The sequence below is a fragment of the Pezoporus flaviventris genome, unplaced genomic scaffold (genome assembly GCF_033815535.1).
Source record: "Pezoporus flaviventris isolate CSIRO_AGI_PZ_B2104156 unplaced genomic scaffold, CSIRO_AGI_Pfla_v1 ptg000066l, whole genome shotgun sequence".
In the NCBI taxonomy this organism is placed as follows: Eukaryota; Metazoa; Chordata; class Aves; order Psittaciformes; family Psittacidae; genus Pezoporus; species Pezoporus flaviventris.
The window spans coordinates 12,916,287-12,939,242 of record NW_026892614.1 but is presented as its reverse complement, the minus strand read 5'-3'; the positions used below and the strand labels follow the sequence as shown (position 1 = coordinate 12,939,242).

Here is a 22,956-nt window from a genome sequence, read left to right as displayed (position 1 = left end):
CCTTAGAAAATAATTTGGGAATAGGAGAAAGTTTGTAAGCTAAAATGAATTTTTAGTTGTCATTTCATGTTTCCTATATTTGAATAATAAAAGAGGCTGTTTGATATGTTTTTACAGTGTCTTCGTAGATCTATGTGAATTTTTTTTTTCCTCTTGAGAATGCATAATAGCATTGGACTACATAGGCAGAAAGTGGCTAGCAGGGAGCTAAGCAGGCATGAATGAAATGCTGAGTTTGTTATGTAGTTATCTGAGATGCATGTCATTAACTTTCCTTATGTCTTTGCAAACACAAATTATATCCAAATAGAGAAGTTACAATGCGGTGACTTGTAAGTAGTTAAAAAGAAATTTAAAACATTCTTGATCTTAAAACCCTCTATACTGGTCAGAGGTTGTGTGTCATCATCCTGTGATTAGCGCTATCTCTATTTCATTGAATACCTGCAAGAGGGATCTTCTTGGAAATGCTGTTGTGTGATGATTGCAGTGGTACAACAAAAAGAGTTTTTTCCTTGTGTTAGTGTAGAAGTATAAATAGTATGACATGAATACTAGGTACTGTATTTCCACAAAACTTAACGCTAGAACTGTTGCCTCTTTGATGCTTGTTTAGGGCAAGTTCTGCATGTCGCAGAAAAGAACTTTAACAGAAAAGTCTCCAGCCTTATGAAGGCTTAATTTTTGATGAATTGGAGTCTGAGTTCTGTGTCTTGTCAGATGACATAGCTGGGTCCGCACACGCAGATTCTTGCTTGCAGCAGTGGTGTGCGTTAATGGTTCAGAGGAATATTAAGATTAATTCTTCTTCATGCCTCTATTGCAATGTCTGTCTCCAGCATACAATACTGTGTATTGGAATGTCTTCCCACAACAGTCACTTCATGCTCCGTGAAGTAAAATTTGCCACTGTGTATGGGTGCAAGTGATGCAGTTTTTGGCAAACATAACAGCAGTGAGCCCCCAGACCCAAGTCTCAGTCACACTGACCTCAGACAGCTATGCTATTTGTCTTTTTCAGCTCATTTCCAAATGAGACTGCTGGATGTTACTGGCTTTCAGTGAACTTCAAGGCTAATTTGTTGTAGCTGAAGTTCCAGCATGATACGTGACCAGACAGCAGAAAATCTTTACTTCTGTTGCAAAAGGCAGTCAGTCATGTAACAACTTACTCTTTTACTTTCCTGTTACCTTAGCTACTATGCCTGGAGCAGGAGAGAAGGTCAAGTAGTCTCTCTGGCTGTTCCGTTTCCAGGGTTTTCTGCTCAAAGGAGAAATGTTAGATGGTAAAAGCTGGAATTCTATGATTCTGTGAAGGGAAGGTGCTCTCACACCATGGAAAATGGCTGTTCTATGATCTGGAGGGGATTCAAGAGAACCCCTGTATAGTCTGTGGAAGGGGGCAGTGATGTCCCTTTTTCCACTGGCTGTCTGGGAGTCAAGTTGACAAACCTCAGAATCCCAGTGCATGTGCTTTTGGTGCCTAAACCTAGGTGGCATGAATACTTCTCTCTCTCATCCTTCTCTGGTTTTCTTTCTTGGCCTGGTTGGTTAAAAAGGAGTTAATGGTTTCCTGCAGCCCTCAAGATCATGGAGATCAAGTCTGGGCTGTTTCCCAACTCTCAGCATGTTCCTTCCTCTCTGCTGGTAGCAGCAATGAGTGGAGGCCAAGGCAGGGGAGAGGGGAGATGTAAAAACCAAAGCGTAAGGTGAGTGGGAGCTATGGGGTAGGGGAAGTGACGATGTGGGGAAGTGACGATGTAGGGAAGCTTGTGTGCTCATGTGCCTGTGCTATTGGGTGAGCCTTGGAGTCACTTTCAGTTGGGCATCCTTTATAATGTTTTAAGAAATTATACATGACTTGCAACAACCATTTATTGGCTGACGCACATAGTAAATTGCGGGGACTAATGTGCTCCTGGGCTATACTTATCAACCCAAGTGCATGCACTTGAGGGCATCTGGTGGCCTGACAGTCACCAGTAGCTATTGCTCCTTGGAACAGGTTGTGTCTCAGTCTTGCTGAATTGCTGTCTTTCAAACCTCTGCCTTTTTCTACAGCTTTTTGTGCATTTTCTCATTGATAATTTTCACTTGAGTCTGAGTTGTTATTATTGATTTGAAATTTTATTATTGCTGAGGTTTTATGCTCCCTCACTTTTTTTTTTGAGGGAGTGGGAGGGAAGGTGGTGGTTCCTGGTTGCTCTATGGTGACTGGTTCAGTGTAGTAACAAGGTTTTCTGTGGCAGAGAATTCCTCCTTCAAATGTATGTCTGTGAGGTCTCTTGCCTGCTTCTAGATGGATTTTCTTACTTTACCTTTCAAGATCACATCAATCATTGAGTTGCATTGTGCTTCATGAAAGTGTTGGCACACGTTATTGCTTAAAACAATAATTGTAATTCAGATATGCTGGAATTCTTGTGAAATGTTTCAGGAGATTGTAGGCTGTCCCTCATTTGCTCTTTGTTTTTTTTTTCAGAGGTGCAAACATAACGGCAGTGCTTCCAAAATCTCACATTTCTGTCATGGTTTTAGGTTTTTCTCTTTTCTTCGTGAGCAGCTGAATGATATTTATTTTCTTCATTTTTTTTTCTGGTGTTGGAATCAGTTTGTATTCTCATTAATCATAAAGGTAGAGGATTTTCAGCCTTGAATTCCAGTGCCATTGATAAATACCATGGCAGCAAATGCCTTAAGCTAAAATAGAAATTTTCACTTTCTTATGTATTATTAAAGGTAATGGTGTTAGACTATGAAGAATTAGTTTATAGGTAATAATAAAGAATGACCAGTCTGTTCTTTCCTATGTTCAAGCCAGTGTCCATTATGTATGCTTTTCTGCGAATGGAAAAATGTCTCCTTTGCTCACACTACATTGGATATAGTTTCAGTAGGGATGGGACTTACCACTACTTCAAGTGTAAATAATGAAAACTAAGAGCTTATGTAATTTCTGCCATAAATACAAGAAAAAGCCTTGTGGGCCAGTAACTTTGTCTTAGGTTTTGAAGGGGAGAAATATTTAATAAAGCTTAAATGATAACATGTTTAGCTTTTACAAAATGGGACAGATTTTTAGTCAACCATATTTTTAGTCAGTTTGGTTTTGGTAAATGGTAACAACTTCATATGTTAGTTTGAGGCTACTAAATGGGCAACAATCTGGCCAATACAGTAAAACCTAACAATGAGCTGTTATAATGGACTTGAGTCTGTGGCATGTAACTAGGTATAGAGAAAGTATACTTGATATGCAGAGCACTATTTAGCTATAGCCATACAAATAAAATTCTAGGAAGAGAGGAAAATAAATATGTACTTATATTTGCAGTGAATAAAAGCAGTTATATAGCTAGTTTGTGCCTGGGGATAATTTTTTTAGTTTTCCCAGTGTGGGTTGTTTTGTTTGATTTGGCTGGTGGTTTTGGCATTCACATCAAGCCACTTACCTGATATGACCCACTGTAGAGAGTGAGTTATGAAGGATGTATATGAAGCGATAGCCCCAGAGGGTAAGATTGAGGAGGAAGTTTAAACTGGGATTTTGTTTGCTGTCTTTCGAGGTAATGGTACTGTTCAGCCTCTTGAAAGTATGAAGAGGCTCAGCTCTTGAGTATCTGCTCAGCTCCTTATGTCAGTGTACTACAAACATGTAATTCAACCTGGTAACAGCACTGGATACTTTGAATTAGCTGGAAAGTTAAAAATTGATTTTTCAGTGTTGTAGAAGTATAATCAGTTTGGTTGAGTTCATGTGAATGATTTCAGATTTTATTGTAATCCCATCTTTACTTCCCATGATTACCCAAGCAGTCTTGATTCCATGTATTCAAGTTGAAATGGAATAGATTTACGATTCTGATAAAGCATCAGACTTTCAATCCTGGACGTTTATGAACAGTTTTCTGAATTTGTGGATTTCCGCATTTGGTGTACCAGTTTGTGCCCAGTGTGTTTATATGAACATGTATGAAGTGGCTAAAATTGCACATTAGTAGTAAGCATCATTGTGAGACAGGATGAAGGATGGGAAAGGTAGCATTTTGCCCTTTGGTCCATTTCAAAATCCCTGTTTCTGTCTTGGTTTAGACAAAAAGCTAAGCTTTGATCTTAGGCTATTCATTCCTTACTTTTATTGTCTCCATACAGATTTTCTGTGTGAACAGTTCCGTTAGCTTCAGTGATTTTTGAGTTTCCTGGGAAGAATTTGGACTGACTTTATTTGTATTATATCACCCAACTAGAACTCTCCCAGTGGTATGGCTATATAAAACATAGCTCTGAGTGGGTGACAAAGTAACAGGTATTGTGTTCATTTAGGAAAAATAATTATTTTATCATCAAAAGAATTTCAGCATTTTCAGGATATTAGCAGAATAAAATATTTTGACACATCTTCAGAATGTTTCTACAGCACTAAATGTGACTTTGTCTCTTAACAAATAAAAAAAGAAAAAAACAAACCTAAAAGGACATGTCTTTTAATGCTGGCAGCTAGACATTATATATTAATTTTTAAATCAACCTTCTCATGGCATTTAGAAAGCAGCTATTTTGGTTGCTATGATTGAGGTCAGGAGCTCACTCATAGCACTTGTGGTGCATGAGTTTGTGTACACTCTTCTGAATTTTCACGGCAGACTTCCAGACACTTCTGCTGTCATGGGTAGCTGCATCAAGCACCTGTGTTTTGGATTTTGGGTATGTATCTAATGCCATTTCCTCATAGCCTCAGTTTTGATATAAAATTCCCCTCTGGGAATTAAGATCCATTCAGTATGCATAAGACTTTAATATGCAATATCGTACTACTTTTCTTGTTGACTTCTAAAATGCAAGAGCAGGTTCCAGATTCTAATGAAGAATCTCTTGCCTTCATGTTTTATTAAGGCTCTTGTGCTTTGATGCTTGAGGTGAATTCAGGTGAATAAAGGTGGCATGTTGAATAGTAAGTCATGTTGCCTTAGAAGCATCTGAATCATTGCCGTTTTCCCAATGATTTTTGTCTTGCTTTTCTTGCTGCTGTGTTTTGCCCGCTTGGGAATGTGTGACAGATTTGGATAACAAAAATTGCACTATTGTTTCCCAGTAAATGCACTGGTAAGCCATGAGATCCTATTGTTTGTAAAGCATATTTATAGTTATTTAATTGTAGAATTCTTTGTAAGACAGAACTGGCAAACAGGATTTTAGCTGAGAATTAGAAATCAGAGAATTTTGAACTCTTAAATAGAAATAAAGTGTCAGCTTTAAGTGGGGAAAAGTGGTTGGTTGAAACTACCATAGGCTTAGGACTAAACTAAAATGAAACAAAAGCTACCATACTTTGCCATGTACAGTCTTTAGATTTATCTTGTTTGATACCATTTTTCTCAAAATTCTTGGAAGTGCAGTCTCCCTTTGGCACACTTGTCTCCATACAGCCACTTCAGTTTGCAGCAGCTTCTTTCCTCCAGGAGGATGATTGTAGTTATTTGCTGGAAGTGCTTCTGTTCACTCTTACATTCTGGAGGAGTGAAGCTGCTTTCAGCAGCTGACAGTGGTTTCTGACCAGTGTAAATACTCGCTCCTCTGTCCTGAAGCAACTGAACAGCAGGCAAAACATTCCTGTTTAAGACTTTGTGACCAACACTCTTGAGACACCAGGTAAAAAGGATGTAATGCCACAGTTTAGAATACTCTAATGTGGATTTAATGTTTTGGATTATGCCTCAATTTTCTAAACTATACTTTTTAATTGCTCTCTTGAGTGTAAGCAACATCTTACAATATTGCAGAAACAAAAGCCAAAGGACATCTTTGAATCTTAATAATGCTAGTGGTATTATAGTTATTTCTGGAGTCTGAAGTCATTGCATGCACTTCAGAAGCCATTATATGTCTTACATGTGTGACTGAATGTGCTTTATATCTGGTTCAAGACTAAATTTTCTAAGTGCATTAATTTATTATATCATATCACCAAATTTTTGCTAAGTCAGGATGATGCTAGAGTTTAGATCTTGTGCTATAGGTCTTTTATCTTGTATTGGGTAAGTCTACATGGAAATTGGTATTCTTTAAAGTGTTTTTTTTTTGTTTATTTTTTTCTCCCCCCCGCCCCAAGCAACTGAATCACTGAAAACACAGGTTCATCTGTATAAATGTAGCATTGTGACAGTTACTCTACTGCACTTTAAAAATCATTTAATAGCTGAGTATCTCAGACTGTTATTGCCTATATATACTCAAGGCTTCCCTGTGAAGTAAGGAAACATTCCTCTCAGGTTCTTGTAAAAATGGTATTCAAAAAGGTCAAGTGGGCAAACGTTGCTTGGCTATATTGCAAGCCAGTTGGGAATTGAACTTTTGACCTGGATCCCTGTCCAAAGGAGCCAGTCATTTTTAAAAAATGCAGAGCAGTGTGAGCTGGTGATACTGAGGTATTCTGCCTGTGTATGAGGTTTTATGCTTCAGGGAGAACCAGAACTGGAGAGTTGTGACTTTCAAGTATAGTCTCTCAGAAGAATATCTCCTGACGGCCTTTGCACAGGCTGCGTGCCATTTAGGAAATGCTGTGTGTTGTTTCTAAGCAGTCTTCTGATTCTTGTTAGGAGCAACATCAAAGTGCTGCTTTGTTCAAGAAGAAATACTTCAGGTTCTAGTAGATTGGTAGCATCTATTTCAAAAGTATTGCAAGTTGAGGTGTTTTCCAAGAGAAGAAAATGGTCTGACAGATCACACTGTAGTGATCAGTGAATTACAGTATGACATTTTTTTGAAGTATGGTCCCTTAGGAACAGGTTTTCTTCAAAATTGTAAATTATATCTGCAATTTGAACACAGTATTTCTGTATGTATAAGGTTAAATTTGCTACAGTCACGATTGGTTTTGTAGTATATTATTGAAATGGATGCTTGCAAAGCAGTTTTTTTTTTCTTTTGCCCTTTCCTCCCTCAGATTGGTCTTTCAGTTGCTTTTGAGAAGTATAGTTGCTTAATTTCCCTTGTTTGCTGTGTAACCTACTGATGTTGCAAGTATCTGCTTAATTGTCTCTTTTGTGTTCCTACCCCTTATCCCCACAAAACACACAGGAAGGAGCTTTGGTACTGCAAAGGACCTAACAGAAGAAATAAGATCATTAACATCAGAGAAGGAGGGGCTGGAAGGACTTCTCAATGAACTGTTGGTTCTGAGTGCCAGAAATGTCCGAAAACTAGAGAGAATCAAAGATGATTACACCAGACTGAAACAAGAACTTGAAGAAGGAGAGACTGCCTTTGGTAAGTAGTTCACAAGCTCTTGCAGCTTTTGCTCAGTCATGAGATCCTAGATGTCTACAGGGTTTGATGAACCATCCTGAATTTCATGAAATGCACTGATCTTTCTGAGGTAAGTTTGGCCAGGACCTAGATAAGCATTATGCTGAATATGCTCTCAGCTGTTTCCCCTTGAGGTGAGAGAGTCTGAGCGGGAGAAGGGTATCCCAGCAACATACAGATTTTTGAAATCTCTTAGCCCTGTTCCCAAAAACTTTGTTTTTTAAGCCCATTTTTATAATAGTGATGATGATATTGTGCATGTATTTACATACGGAGAAACGTGGTCTTTTATGTGGAAGCAGTAGATGTGGCTGGCTGTGACAATAGCAATGCATTTAGGATATGTAACTAAATTTTTAGTGTATATATATATAAAACACTTGGTGATGAGTCTGAATATACAAGGTGCAAGGGATGGCTGGTTCAGAAGCCAAGAGTTCTCTTTGTAAATTTAGTTTGAGTTGGGGTTTAAACAGCTTGCCAAATGCTTCTCACATGTAACTGTAAGCAGGGTGCTTGGGTTGTAGTGTCATGGTGGAATTGGAGAAGTTCTCTGGAATTACTGTGAAAGCTACTGACAAATTAACAAACAGCACAGTTGTTCCTATACTTGACTTAGCCTCTTATCTGCTGTATCCTCTCCTGAAGTTAAGCAGATAAAGTGGCCTTGCTGCTTGATTAAATGAAAAGGCTGAATAACATTTAATTGACTACAAATGTACAGTTACTATAGTTACCTCTAAACAGCTAAGTATAAATCTGAGAGCTACTTTAAAGCTTTTGGGGTTTGAAATGTCTTTCCTTTTTCCAGATCTTATAAGGTGGTTGAAGAGAGGAAAGCACCTCTGTTTTAAAATTATATGAAGTTTCTTCATAGGCAGATGGATAAGCAGAGCTATCCTAGAAGCAAAGTTTTGTAGGCACTTGGATATGTCTTACAACAATGTTTTAAAAATGCATAGAAGAATATATATATGCACACATGCTACTAGAGAAGAGCTTGCTTTCTTAGAAACTAGATAAAAATTCTAAAAAAGATTCCCCAGATCAGTGCATTGTGATCCAAAGTTGCAAATGCACACCAGGCAATGCTTCCTCATTGCTTGGGCTTCCAAGTGAGTTGAAGAGGGTTCTGACCTTCTAATCCACTCCTTTGTTTCTAGGACAAACTTTTGATAATACGCATGTGCTTCTCATTTGTACTTTTCTGCAGCAGGTTTTTAAACAAAACCTCTGCAAGACTCTAGCTGATGTAACAGAATTAGTAGTGGTTCACAGATATTTTTTTTCTTTCCATTTTGCATATATGTAGCTGGAATGAGGTGTCTTCTTGGTCTGACCTCTGCTGTCCTAGAGTTTATGGCAGTAAATTGCAAAATACTGTGTTTACTACATGGATTATTCTTTTAATTTATTGTGATTCTGTAGGCGCAAGGAGAAACTTATCCTTGTGTAAAATAAAACTATCAAGCAGATACTAGTCAGAGACACAAATGAAAATCTGAGATCTTTCTTTTTCCTCATCTCTGCCCTCCTTGTGTGTTGTCTGCACCGTTTTCTCCTTTAACAAATGAAAACTCACGTAGGTTTGAGAACACTAGTATGAGTTTGGTAACAACACATTTAACTGAACGTAAGCCTTCTGGTACACTCTGGAAAACAGTATCTAGATTATATCTCAAAGACAGTATCCACCCTTATGAACCAGTTGTTATTTTGTAAAGTACTTTTATATTTGGAGAAAAAAGCATGAACAATTGGAATACGATTTTGTTACCATTCGTTTTGGCTGTTGTTTAAAAGAACTGTAGATAATTGTGTTGGCTTTGTCTGCACTGTGAAAGGTGAAATTTGAGTCAGGGTGGCCAAGCTGACTTAATGCACGTCCTCAGGCTTTGTGGTTCATTTACACAAGTAAAATCTGTGTTGCTGTTGAGAAAGGTTGTTTTTGCCTTTTACTTGTGTTTCTTCCCCATCCTGTATGCCAGCGCAGACCAGAAGCCTGCTACAGCCTGGGCATCAGTGCCCCCGTGAGACCCACTAGTGCCTGGTGGGAGGTCCAACATCAGCACAAGGGATGCAGCAGGGGCATGGGGCTTGTGATGCAGGGTGTGCTGACCCCTTGGTTTTGGGGATAGTGTGATTTTGGGAGAGTGTAGTCTGACAGAAAAATGATTTCTGTTCTTTGAGCTACTAGTGCAGCATGTGCTCAGCTGCTCTGTGCCATGGGTAAAATTAGAATGAGTGGTACCATTGCTTGGTGAAGCCTGTTCTTGGTTAGTTTGACTTCTCCTTCTTATAGTTAGAAGCCAGTGAGAGAAATCCGTTCTCCACCTAATTCTACTAGCTGAGGATGTTACTGTCCTCTGGCTTTTCTTTCTAGCTGCCTGCACAGATTTCATTAGGGAACCCTTCAGGCTATGTGAACTTAAACAGCAAAAACAATTTGGGCTAGGCTGGCTGATCTGCGTCCTGGTGTGCAGTAGGGATGTACCTGTGATTCCTCTTCACGACACAGCTGTGCTATGCTTTGGCTCAACACAATGAAATAGGTGTCTGTCTGTAACTAAACATAGGTTACTCAAAGTAATGCAAAGAAAGTGGTCTCTTGGTCTCCTCGTTTTGAAGGCAAATGAATGCTAGTTTAAGTAAGTCAGTTGGTTTAAATGTCTTTTGCTGTAGAAAGGAGATGCTTCATTTTTCTTTGGGAGCAGTAATCAGATCAACTGGAGCTGTTGTTTCCTCTCATTCTTGCTTTTGTATTATTTCCAGGGCATAATCTTCTACTTCTTCTGCATCGGGAGCCCTCCCTTTTTTTTAATAGAACCTTAAAACCTTCTGTGCAGGTATTGCTCCTACACATGGCTGTTTCTCATCTGGCACTTGAACTGTTATCTTTTGTGCCTGTGAACTTCTTGAAAACTTTTTTTTATATATATATATATATTTTTTTTACTGAAGGTAATACTGCTTTGTCTGGAAAACATTGAAATGCTGAAATATGTGTGTATGTTTGTCTTTCTCTTGTGTATAAATTGGTAACCTTTTTTTTTACTTCATTAATAATTGTTGATTTCTCACAGTAATGCAGGTACAAGGAAGCAGACGTCAAGGGAAGAGACTTAATCACACAATAATCAGAGCTGGAATTTTAAGTAGGACACATCATTAGCATGTTAATGAATTTTCTCACTCTATGCCAGCTGCCCAAGTATAAAAGATATTGCAGATGCAGTGCAAAAATCAGGCCTGGCTTACTGTGCTGAGGGCTGTCAGTACTACCTATAATGGAGATTTGACAAAAATCCTTTCATATTTTTAGAGGTACTCAAAAATGTTTTCCCTATTGGATAACAGAAGCATTGACAAGTAACACCATGTATGAGCATTTTAGGAAGAATAGTATTAATTTGCCCTTTAGACACTTTCTTCTGGGGACATCAGAACACTTGGTAGAAAGTGGTGAACTGTTACAGCCATTTTACAGATAGGAGAGCCAGAGACTCGGAGGTCATGCAGTTTTGCCTGGAATGGTGGTGAAACAGTTTCCCAGTTGATGCTGCAGCATCAGTCATGATTGAATTAATGACTTGCAATAAACAGATTTGAAATCAAGTGATACTCTGTGTGAGCTTTGCATTCTTCTATACTGCAGGTATTTCTATAGCTTAAGACATACAATGTTTATGGGAAAAATCACCGAAGGTCTGAGCTTTACTGTTGAGCAGACCCGCCTTACAAAATCGGAAGGTCCTGTTATGGCAAGAAAAAGAACTGCTTTGCAGCCCAAACCAACAAAATCCATGTTCCAGACAAGTGAAGCTTAATTACTTGCCTGTCTGCCAAAACTGCTGGATTCTGCTTATAAATTCTGGCTTGGATTGATTCACATTTGTAACCCAGGAAATGAAACCTACCCTCTTGGTTTCCTCATTACCAGTACTGACAGGCAAGTTTTCCTGCCTTATTTGGTGAATTCCTTTTCTGGCTGCACTCAGCTGTTTTCTGCCTCTACTTTACACTTTTGGGAACGCATTTCCTTGTAAATAATGTATCTGTGCACAGAACTGTGGTGGGGGGACAGTATTTTGCTATCTAATTGCTAGGCTGTGCTTGCCAAGTCATCTTAAGTAGGATTTCTATACTGAATTAATTTCTAGAGGAAATACAAAATAAAGGCTAACCCACACATCAAAATAGCTGTTTGACCCTTTTTTAAACCATAGTTTGGAGGTTGGTATTTCAGTCTGTACTGCTCAACTGTCATTTCACATAATTGAGGTTTATAACCTTAGAAACTGGTTGTGTAAGTTCTAAAGCTCTTACTAGCCTGCTTGTAGAGTGAAGCTTTCTGGAATTGAACAGATACATTTATTGAATAATGAATTAGATGGAGCAGAGGTTTTTTTTTTCTAGGATGCTGGAATTTTCTTTCACGCTCAGATTTTTTTTCTCCTGATCAATCGCACACTCTGTGAGCTTGCACAAAATACCTCATAGCTTTCTGTCCTCTAACAGAAGAGAAACCTATTTGAATCTATTTTTTAATTTGCCTTTTTTTTTTAAAAATAAAAGATGTTTTAACTTAGCTACTTATGAATAAAAATGTTAAGAATGTACTTCAAAAAATAGCAAAAGTTCTCATAGTCTTTTTACAGTCATTGTTTAAAAAGCTGTGTATTTGGCTCTTGTGGAGGATGTAATTAAGTAGTCTAAAGCTTAATATCAGGTGGACAGCAGAAATCACTAGTGGTGCTGCTTAAAGCAATATTGGCTTTGAATATGGGAATATTTGTGAAAGGTAGGCTCTGTACTGCATATGCAATTATATAGAATGTGACTTACCAAACTGTTAATGACTGTTTAATGCAAAGTGTTTTTATTCTCTTTCAAAAATACTTTATTCTGGCAGATTCAATGTTCAAAGTCTTATAATAGCATGTGCTTCCCACTGGGAACTCTTTTTTTTTTTTTTTTTTTTTAGTTTAATAATTTGGCTTTTTACTAAAAGCCATTCTACAAAAGCATGTGTATTTCTCTTCATAACTGATTTTTGTAATGCTTTTTGAAAATGTATGAAGATTATTAAAAACATTATACTGCTTATAATTACTTTAAAAAAACCCGAAACATTTCAGTATCTGCCTATGAAATGAGAAAAAACTTAATTCCATGTTTTGCTTACTGATTTTTCAGGTGGTGTTTTTAATTTTGTTCCTCAGTGCTGGTTTTTCTGCATCAAATAGGTTTTCCATATTATTTCCACAGTTCATCCTGTGTGTAAGTGATTATCTGATTCCAAACTGAAAAGCTAAACCTTTTGATTGCTTCTGTTTAAATAAATCATTAAAGGAGAGCCATGCAATGTGTAACAGATGGGCTTCCATGAGGAGAAAGCTGTTCGCAGTCTCATTGTGTGTCCACTTCTAATTTGTGCAAGGTCATTATGTTCTGCATGTCATACCTATATGAAATGCTTGTTATTCAAGTGAATGGTGAAATGGAATGGCTTATTGCTTTTGCCTATAGCCATCTCTATCTAAACGGCGATCTTGTCAGATTTAGCCAGCATTCACCCCATTTAGCTTTCACCAAAAAGTATAAAAGCCTTGGTGATGATGCAGGGATAGGACTGGCACTGCAGCTGGTAGCATCCTTTATTCTCGGCTGACATTCAGCTGGTACTCCAAAATAGTGCTGAGCAGCCCTCTGTCAGGCAACACGTAAAAGCCAGGTCCACGTAAGAAGAGAAAAGGAAAAAAGAAAACAACAAACCCAAAAAGCCTAACCTTGCAGAGCTCCTTTTGTGTTGTCATGGCCAAATACAGCATGAGTAATTGCACTCTGCTCATCAGTATTCTCTCTGCTGTTTCTTTTGAAAAATTGGTATTTCTGCATTTGCTTGGACTTGTACTGTTATGCATATTATACGCTTATCTGCTTTTCATTGTGAGCATGATTCTCATTTTCTTCAGTCAGTTTTAAAGCACTTGGGATCTTTCAGGTTAAGTATACCCATATACATCTTTTTGTCTTACAATTTTGTGATGGTAGTCATTGCATTTTGAGTTGTTGCCCAGCTTTGAGGATTAAATTCAGATGAATGGTTTTCATTCCATATCAGACTTCCACAAAAATTTATATAAAATAAGTAAAATAATTCTTTTAGTAATACCATCTCTGTTAAATAATACTTAATTGTAAGTAATTGAGGGCTTTTTGTGTTATGGAATTGCTTTTTTTGATAACTATTATCTGCAGAATTTAGAAATATATAATGATTAAGTTCTGCTAAGCTCTTCCTGAAATTAAAACTTTTAATGCATTTGTATTTTAGACATTGATTTTTGTCAGGATTGAAAAGATTGGAAACCAGTCTGGTTTAGGATAATTGCTTGCTATATGTCTTGAGTCACTTATAATGTGTTTTTTATAATGGTGATTATAAAGGTCATCTTGTCTGCTGTTGTTCATTTAAATATGTAAAATACTTCATAATTTTCACTTGGAGGATAGTGGTTTAGTTTGTATAAATGCAATGGAGGTATTAAATTTAATCTGACCATTCTGTATAATTAGATGCAAATATCTGTAATTCAGGAAATACGAAATACATGTTCAGGCACCTTGAACTGACACAGCAGCTTGGTTCAAAGCCCACTGATATCTATGGGGGTCTTCTGATTAGGCTGTTTCTCTGTTGCTGCCCAGAGTTGAGCTTCTTTTCTCTCTCTTCTGAGATCTGATGGTATTAACTTTATTGAAATGTTTAATATATCTGTGTTATACTCTTTCTCTGTAGGTAGCAGCGTGACCTAATTACACACAGAATAACAGTTCATCAAACGACCTGGTATTTTTTCTAGTTGTAGAGGTGGTTATATACTAGGTACAAGAAATAAAGCTTGGTCAGAAGTTTTGAGCTGTCTCTTATCAGGGAAAATGATGATCTCTTTAACCAGGATAATCAATAGACAGGAAGGCTTTCTAAGTTGTAGCGCTGCAGAAATATAAAGTGGCTCTGCTGGAATCGTGGAAGTGCAACCTGATATTGAAAAGTGTTACTGAACAGCCTTCTGCTGCAGTGAGAGATGGTTAACCTCAACCCACAGTGGAATGTGCATACTTTAGTGTGCTGGTGTACATACATACAAACAAACAAGCACGCAGAAAGTCTTGATGGTATGCCAGGCAACTTTTTCCTCTTTACCTGGAATGCTATTGCCAGCTATATACACAGTGCATTAAAGTTTTGAGGTGTCTGTAAATATCAAATTATTCCTAGTTTGCTGTCTTGTGCTCTAGGCTTCTGCGTTACTTCTCTTAGTTGAGCTGCTCCAGCTGATTGAGTTGCAATCATATGAAGCAACATAGATTAATGAATCTGGAATAAATTTGGAAGTGTATGCCACCAATTTTAACCATTCTTCATTAGATTCCAATTCTGCAGCTGCATCTTCTGTGGTACTGGGCTGATTGAACTGCTCCCTATTTTTTTTTTGATTTTTTTTTTTTTATGCCTATGTTTTTTTTTTTTCAGGACAAAAGAGGTGCTAAGATGCCAAAAAAAAAAAAAAAAAGTGTCTTTGCACCAGCCAGATGAACAGATTCCTGTGCAACTACTTTTGCATGACACTAGCCGTGGTGATCTCCAACAGACCTTCTTTAATGTCTACCACTTCTGGAGTTTGAGCAGATAGTATTGTCATGCTACTGAACTCTCTGATTTATTTCGTTGTGAAGCTCTCATTTTCCTGATGGTGTAGAGCTGTCATTCCTGTACATTCTATTAAGAGAATTACAGTTTAAGCAGAAAGGTAAAGTTGTGTCTGACTGAAGCTGCTTGGAGGCAGGCAGAAAGGTGAAGTGTGTCCGAGGATGATGGGGTGCTCAGAAGAGAACTAAGAAAACTGCTGATGTATGTAGTTACACTTAACAGATAGAATGGCATTACTTTTCAAAGCAAAGTGAATACTGCTTTCCTTGTCTCACAGGTGAGGTAACTGGGACACTCAGGTAATTGGTTTTGAGGTTCGGTTCATTTTGCCATTTTGTATACCTATGGACTGTATGTATTTGGTCTGGACCTGTTGGATGGGATTATGGCATGTATTTGAAATCTTGATCTTGAAACATGGTTAAAAGTATGAAACCAGTGTTTGACCTGTTAAAGACCCAAAGCCTTATTGAAAAAGTGGGTAAACAGTTGGCCTAGTGTTGCTAACATGCATATATTTTGAGGTCCCCAAAATGGGCAAAGGGCTCTTCAGGATTCTTTGTCTCATGGACTTTCTTTTTGAGGATGAGTATAGAGATTGATTGGATATTTAAGGAATAGTGTCACTTTGTTTTCAAGTAGCACTTCAGTGAAGCCAATTTCAGGCAGTTATCCTTCCAAAGATTCAGCCTTTCTGCAGATTGAAAGTAAAAATAGTGCAGCATTTTACATTCAGTTAATGTTTTGGATTTTATTTATTTTTTTTCACTGTAAGCAAGAAAATGTTGGCTTGGGTCATCTGGGATCACTGATGTAAAATTGATGTTCTAGGACAAGGTTATACTGCTGCAGAACCAGAGAGTGAACATATTGTTTAACTTTTTAGTTATGGGTTATGTTTTCACATGTATGTATTTTAATGCAAAATCTAGCACAGTAATACATTTCCACCCAGAAGTTCTCATTCAGGAGTTTTGGCAGTGTTCTTGAGTTGCAGCATACAGGTCTAATTCTGTGCTTGCATAAATGCATGCAATTTGTAAAGAACTGTACCTCCTTACATTGATGGTAAATTAATGTCTGACTGAATGAAAACTCAGATAATTTTCTGAGACATTATCTTTTATCTTTGCTTTGATATCAACTCGCAATATTTAGATATGGCCTCTAGGAGTACAAACATCTAAGCAAAAGAAACCCTTGAGTTACCATTACATTGGGAATACAGCATGTCCCTCATGAAATACAGGTTGTTTTTTGTTTTTTGTTTGTTCCAGATTTTGTTCCTGCTGATTGTCAGATGCAGATTAGTCAGCTCTTTCTGCCTCATTCTGTCTTGCTCTTAATTGGCTCAAAGTTTTCTTTGAGGTATTTGCAAATACAGTAATAAAGATGCGAGCTAAATGAAGGTTTCTGTAATTAAGGTACTGTAAAATAGGAATATTATTATCCTTTACTGACTTTTTACTTAATAATTATACACTTAAAATGAATTAAATGGCTATCTGCTGTATAGTTTGCTACTTGAACAACCGAAGGGTTCCAAGAATGCTGCAGGCTTTATACCAACAGATATAGAGAAGTATAACCAAATCTGGAGTAATGGAAAGATGGAGAAGGCATAGTATCTGTTGATAAAAACGGTATAAAAACACTGAATTTGTAATCCTCCCTAGAACAGCTGGTTTTTATCCCCCAAATTATTTTAATACTACATGTGTTATGCTAAAAAAGGCTTTATTGTAGAAAACCTCTTCCAATTCACATCTTTCACCAAGATACACAAGTGGAAATACAGAAACTTTAAATGGAAGAGAGAGATATTATTTGTTCTGGCTGTGATTCCCCAGAGAGAGTATTTATAATTTACAATTCTTGCTCTTTATTCTCTAAGCTTTTTGTCCTTTCTGTATTTCTATTAAATCCTAACTGATTACTGTGAGATGATGGAAATATTATTTAGAGCAGAGTTAAGTACCTTGTATCTCCTGTTCAGAAATTTAAAGCTTTCATCACATAAATTTCGTCCTCCCGCTATCCTTGGAGACATAAACCAGAGTAAGTGGCAGAAAACCAAGGAATTGCTAATGCCTGGAGTCAGGAGCTAGAATTTGGTACCCTTAAGTTTGATTTCTCTTCTTACTAGAGAAGGAAGAGAGTTTGCTCCTGTTTCAGTTGACTTGTGCCACAGTTTCCTTGTATGAGGACTTGAGGTAATGACTGTTTCTGTTACAATTATGTTGTGAGGTCTGTGGTCTGCAGACTCAAGCACAGGAGATGGTAGTAGGAGGCTATAGTATAAGACCAGCGATTTTGCCACCAGTAATTGTGCAGAATCTGTGGTCCATGTGCAGCAGCTAGTGATTAGTTACTATTTCTGAGTACCTGTTAGATGTCAACTGATAGGCTGTGATCCTGTAAGAAATACATCAAACTGGGTACTTGAAAGCCTACTCTTATTTTGTTGTTGTGTTCAAATCCTGGTATATTTCTTTATACAAAAATATTGTAGTAGACAGAATATAATTCAAACTTTCAATGATACCAAATGAAAAGAAGATTCAGTCTTTGTATTTGCAGAAAGTATATTTGGTTTGATGTGCATATGGAAGGCTTGGGTAAAGATAAACAGACAGTGTTTGCCAAGCTGCAGAAGATTAGACAGTTCAGTACATGTTGGAATTATCAGCTGGAGGACACATTGCATAATTTGGACTACAACCTTTATACATTTTTGGCTGGAATATACCTCTTATCTAGTGAGGTGCACTGAAACATAATTAACAGTGCAAGCTGGAAATGACAGACTGAAACTATGTGTTCTTCTGTGCAGATAAACAATCCTATATCTAGATAAGAAGTCATAGTAACATATTCTATATCAATTTTTTTTCCAGTTCCTGTATTCTCAAACACTGTACAGAGTTATCTGTGCTCTGTGCCAGAGAAAAGCAAATAGGCACTAGCCATGTGTCCTATGGGCTTGATTTTAAGAAGCTTTGAAAAATGTTAAATCCTGCCGAAATTGGCAAATCTCTTGCTCTTGATTTTGAATGTTTTGTTTGAGAGAGAATTTTGAAAATGCATGGACACAGAAATTCTGGTCCACTGGTATCAATGCATTTTGCTTCCAGTTTCACCTCTGGCATTCTGCTATGTTGAAGCTGCAGCATCCATTTCTGACCTAAGCTGTTTGGGTGCGGGTCCACTTACTCTGATGGAAATGCTGTCAACACAAGAAAGAGCAGAAATTAGTCAGAAATTCGTTTATCTTTGAAATCCTTCAGTTTTATCACAAAATGATACATTTTGCAGTTGGTAGGCCTCTCCTGTGAAAGAAACTTTCTATTTTGTAATTTTTAAGCTAAAAGCTAATTACTTTGGGGTTTAGTTCAGTGAACTTCTATCTTGTTGACTTCTGTAAGTTTTTTTCTATTTTAGGATAGTTGTTCTCTGTAGTTAGGAGAAAAAAAATATTTTTGTAAGTCTGAGTATTTGCAATGTGGTATTTCTAACAGAATCATCTGTAGCATTTAGTCTTGTTATTGCAGTAGAATGACCTGAGTGAAACGTATATTGCTCTTGTATTCTCAGGTTTCCAGTATACAGTCTTGTGGGTATAAAAATGATTTTGTAAATTCTAATCTAGCGATCAAAATAAAAATTTGCATGTCCCAGGAGAAAAAATGTTAAATCCCCAATATGAAGTTTATTCGCTCTGTTCACTACCTGTTAAAAAAGCTGTGTAATATACCATCATTCGTGAGCTCATTAAGTGGTCAGCCACATTCTTAAGTGGGGCGATATTATTCTAGTGGGAAAGATGCCTTTAAAGAAGCCTTAGACACTGACTGAAATATCCAGAATGGTGGTGTTCTTTTAAGCACTTTAGATGGCATTATGACATGGGTGTGAATATTTGCTAACATAGCTCTTTTTTCTCAGTGTGCTTTCTTTTTATGTGCTGGGTAATGACAATCTTGGGAAAACTTAAAAAAGAACAAAACTAGAGCAGGACACAACATTCCTGCAGTCTTCTGGTGCTGAAACAGAGGTTTTGGCAGTTTCTGCAAGTACTTGACTCAGTCCCTCACCAGCACCAAAAAATATAGATGACGTGTCAGTGTCATAGCCTGAAGATGTTTCATGAGCAAATCGGCCAAGACTCAAAAAGATTTTGCCTACAAACTGTTTCCAATGCTGGTTATAGACCAGAAGACATTGAAAAATAGAAGTCTGTGTATCTGAATAGCTTTTGCCAACGAGACTGGTTAGAATCAGGTATGATACCCTCTGCCATCGCAGGCAGCCTGAGACAGTATTGTACTTTTGTTCTGGTGAGTAAGAGCATTTTCCATTCCCTTGACTTGAGTTTTTCTTGAGTAAAATGGGAGTGTGTTTGTACTGATGACAGAATTTGTTTATATAGCAGTTGGAAGGAAAAAAAAATAATAAAAGGAATTTTAGATTGCAATTTGAATTAGTCTTTCTCATAAAAAAATAGATACTTTTTTTTTCCCCACTGTGAGTAGCTTTTTGTCTAATGTTGGCAAAAGCTAGAACTTGAAAATTTTTTAACATTTATTTCATCTATTTTGGAATGTCATAGATGGCACTCAATGATGGAATGAAGTCTGTACTTTCAAAAATTGAAGAGAATTTGTAGAGCAGTAATAGGAGATGAAAGGGTTGGGAAGACAGCCTAGTCATGGGAGACTTAACGTATTTAGTGCGTCTGCTCAGCTTAATGAACAGAGATCTGAGATCATTGATGGCAGTCTGCAACTGCCTGCTCATAGACCAGAACTGATAGTGGAAAGATCTTTATGGTGTTACACCAAAGCAGAAATGATCACTTCTAATGGTTAGCAATTGAAGCTTGACAACCTTAGGTTTAAAAAGTGAGTCATTCAACTTTTAACTGACAAGACAATTAGTTTTTGCCAGAGTTCAGCAAAGATTGCTGTAAATTTCCAGTAACTGTTTGGGTTTTTTTTCTTTTTTTTTTTTTTTTATACCTGGTTCCAGCTGGAATGAATTCAGAGAAATCTTACTGCCTGTGTTTCAGAGATGACCAGGATCAGTGAATTCAATAATCTCTCTTAGACTTGTATGCTGGAACTGTTGTTTTATCAATATGGTAATTAGAGAAGTTATTCCTATTTTGGTATTTTTTGTAGGTGAATGAAGCCCAATGCAGAATGCTATTAGCACTTTCAGTTGTTGTTATTGTTCACTGGGTTCTGTGGCAACTCCTGGTTCTTTTCCTGCCCCTGTTTTTCTTTTATTTTTAATTTACTAACTCCCAGTACTTTTTCCAAACTCTGCATAATTTATTTTCTTACCCAGTTTATGCTCTGAAATTATTTTCTTACAGTTCAATAATTCATTGAAGTTCTGTTCATCTGAGCTCCTAATCACACAGAACACAGTTTCACACCTTTCCCAGGGCAGTGTGCAACTCACCACCACTGCACTCTCTACCTGAAAAGTTTATTTTTGAAAGAAGCTGCCATGCCCAAGTCAGAGAAGACTTGTTTAATTCCTCAAAGGCACAGTATGTATGTGTTATCTCATTCTTATGCTGCTTGTATTTTGCCTCTCATGGTGACCCCTGCTGCGGTTACTTGTGTAGCGTATGAGTGGATTGGTTAGGGAGATAGAGACTGCAGGAGAAAAAGGAACACTCTAAAAGCTTAGAGCATTTTACAAGCTGTCTGCCTGACCTTGAAAACCAATATTCAGTGGTCTAAATGGAAGATGTATTCACAGTTTTGCAGGATAAAGTACTGGGGCAACCAGGATCCTTTCTTGTGTTAGAATACTTTGTTGCAGTGCTAAAATGCTGTACTGCAGCTGAGAACCATCAGGGTATACATTTATTAGTTCATTCTCCTTCTGTAGCTTTCCCCTAGGTAGGGTATCAGGCATCCTTTTATGCCTTTCAAAGAAATATAAAGAAGTGAGAAAATCTGTATCTTTTTAAAGTTCTCCTGGGTTTTGGGAGTTGTTCTGAACCTCCAGAGTCTGTAGTCTTTGGCATTCCTGTGTTTATTTATTATCCCTTTTTCCAGCATTAAGCATTTTGCAAAGCATGTGCTGTAATACTTCCCCATCTCTGATAAATGCTATGCATCTCTGCAGCAGAAAAGAAGTTTTAACCTTTAAAATCTGGGTATTAAATTGTTTACAACTTTTCCTTTTGTTTTTTTTCCTTAATTGTTCTTTCTGCTATTGTTGTGTTTACTTTGATTGTAAGCTTTCATCTTCCTAAGTCCAGTTGACATGTATTTTTCTTTTATCTTTCCTCATCTCTGTTCCATCCTTTTGCATTTTCTTTAGTCTTTTTATTTGTATTTGTGTATGTGCAAAATAATTTAATTTATCATGCTATTCTCTCATTTCTAATAGTTTTTCTGATGCAAATGGTTACTGAAGTAAGCTGTATGGACAGACTTTGCTGTTAATTAAACTGGGGAAAAACAAAGATAAAATTGAGTTTTCCATATTTGATGCTTTACATCTTTTTAAAAAACATGTCAGGCTGGTTTCTTGTTTCAGTCCATGTGTAGCAAAACTGAGTTACAGAAAGAGTCTTCATTCTACTTGCATGATTTGTGGACTTGGTAGTTAGATGGTTGCATGAGAAATGTCAATTCTTGATGACAAGCATTTTTCCAGTGTGCAAGTTTAGTGGAAGAGAATAATAGAATGGTTTGGGTTGGATGGGACCTTAAAGATTGTCTGGTTCTAACTGCCTTTCTACTAGACCAGGTTGTTTAAAGCCCCCACCCAACCTGGCCTTATGCGCTGCCAGGGATGGATCATCCACAGCTTTTCTGGACAACCTGTTCCAGTGTCTCACCACCCCCATAGTGAAGATTTTTTTTCTTAACATTTCATCTAAACCCTACCCTCTTTCAGCTTGACACCAAATGGGAAGCTATTTCTGCTTCTTTCTCATGTGTACATACCTTCTCACTATTCTAAGGAATAGAAAACTTTAGGCTGTGGTTTACTATTTGTGCAGTGTAAACCAGCAGGGACTAACCTGCAGTATTTCACTGGCTGCAGCAGCAGTGTATCTGAAATTCTCAAAGCAGAAGGAGACTCATCTCAGTTTAGCTAAGTAGTGTTCTGTACTGCCAGGTCCTTCTTCTGTCCCAGAACAGGTGCTGCAGTGACGTGCCTTCAGTAAATATACTGCTCTCTTTAGCCATAAGGTGTTAATGATAACCAGGCTAGAGACAACATTGCATGGCTCTTGTGTGCGCATACGCTGTTGTACAGTTTCCTTGTCACAAACCTTCTATTTTTCTTACCCTACATGTTGTCCCTGTTGGATGTTGTGCTTAAAGGGTGTGTGGCTGGGTAACCCTGGCTTAGTTGTGCCTTTGCACATCACAAATGTGTGTTTCTTTCAGCAGCATTTTCCAGGTTCTTATCTCTTCTTTCAGTTCCCCGTTAGAAAAAGGACCATGTTGAGCTGTGATGAAGTACTAAGCTCTCAAGGCAGAGTGCGATGATCCCACAGAGGTGTATTTCTCCTATGTTAAGCATCAGGGAGCCCAAGGTGACTTTGCTTTGGAATTATTTCTTTCTTTTTGTCTTCATTTCCCCCATTGTGTTTTGCTGCTGAACAGTAGAATTTATGATAAATTTATATACCCAAGGTATTTCTGCAAATTACATTAGCTGTAAAGTTTAAAAAGGCAAGAAGATACATTCCTGGAAGCAAACTACCCAAAATGATTGTTTAATGAAGAATTCTGCGTCAATACATAGGGTATTCCTCAGGGAATAGTTTGAGTCTGAGTACTGTGAGTTTGTAATGTTACAAAATAAGTAAAAACCACAGTAATAGAAGAGTTGCTGTCCAAGCCTAACTCTGTAATAAGAGGTTAGGTAAGAAAAGCTGTCTGACTGTCTAGCAT

General features: G+C 37.5%; 1 protein-coding gene across 4 annotated transcripts in view; it reads left to right on the top strand.

The window, feature by feature from the left end:
- DISC1 (DISC1 scaffold protein) overlaps positions 1 to 22,956 on the top strand; it is a 235,023-nt gene that overhangs the window by 112,057 nt on the left and 100,010 nt on the right. For all 4 annotated transcript variants that reach the window (XR_009746566.1, XM_061471274.1, XM_061471275.1 and 1 more), the window contains exon 9: positions 7,078 to 7,266. Coding sequence is in view for 3 of the 4 variants with exons in the window: in XM_061471274.1 (XP_061327258.1) it covers positions 7,078 to 7,266 (189 nt within the window). In the remaining variant the exon portion in view is untranslated. The remainder of the gene's footprint in view (positions 1 to 7,077; positions 7,267 to 22,956) is intronic.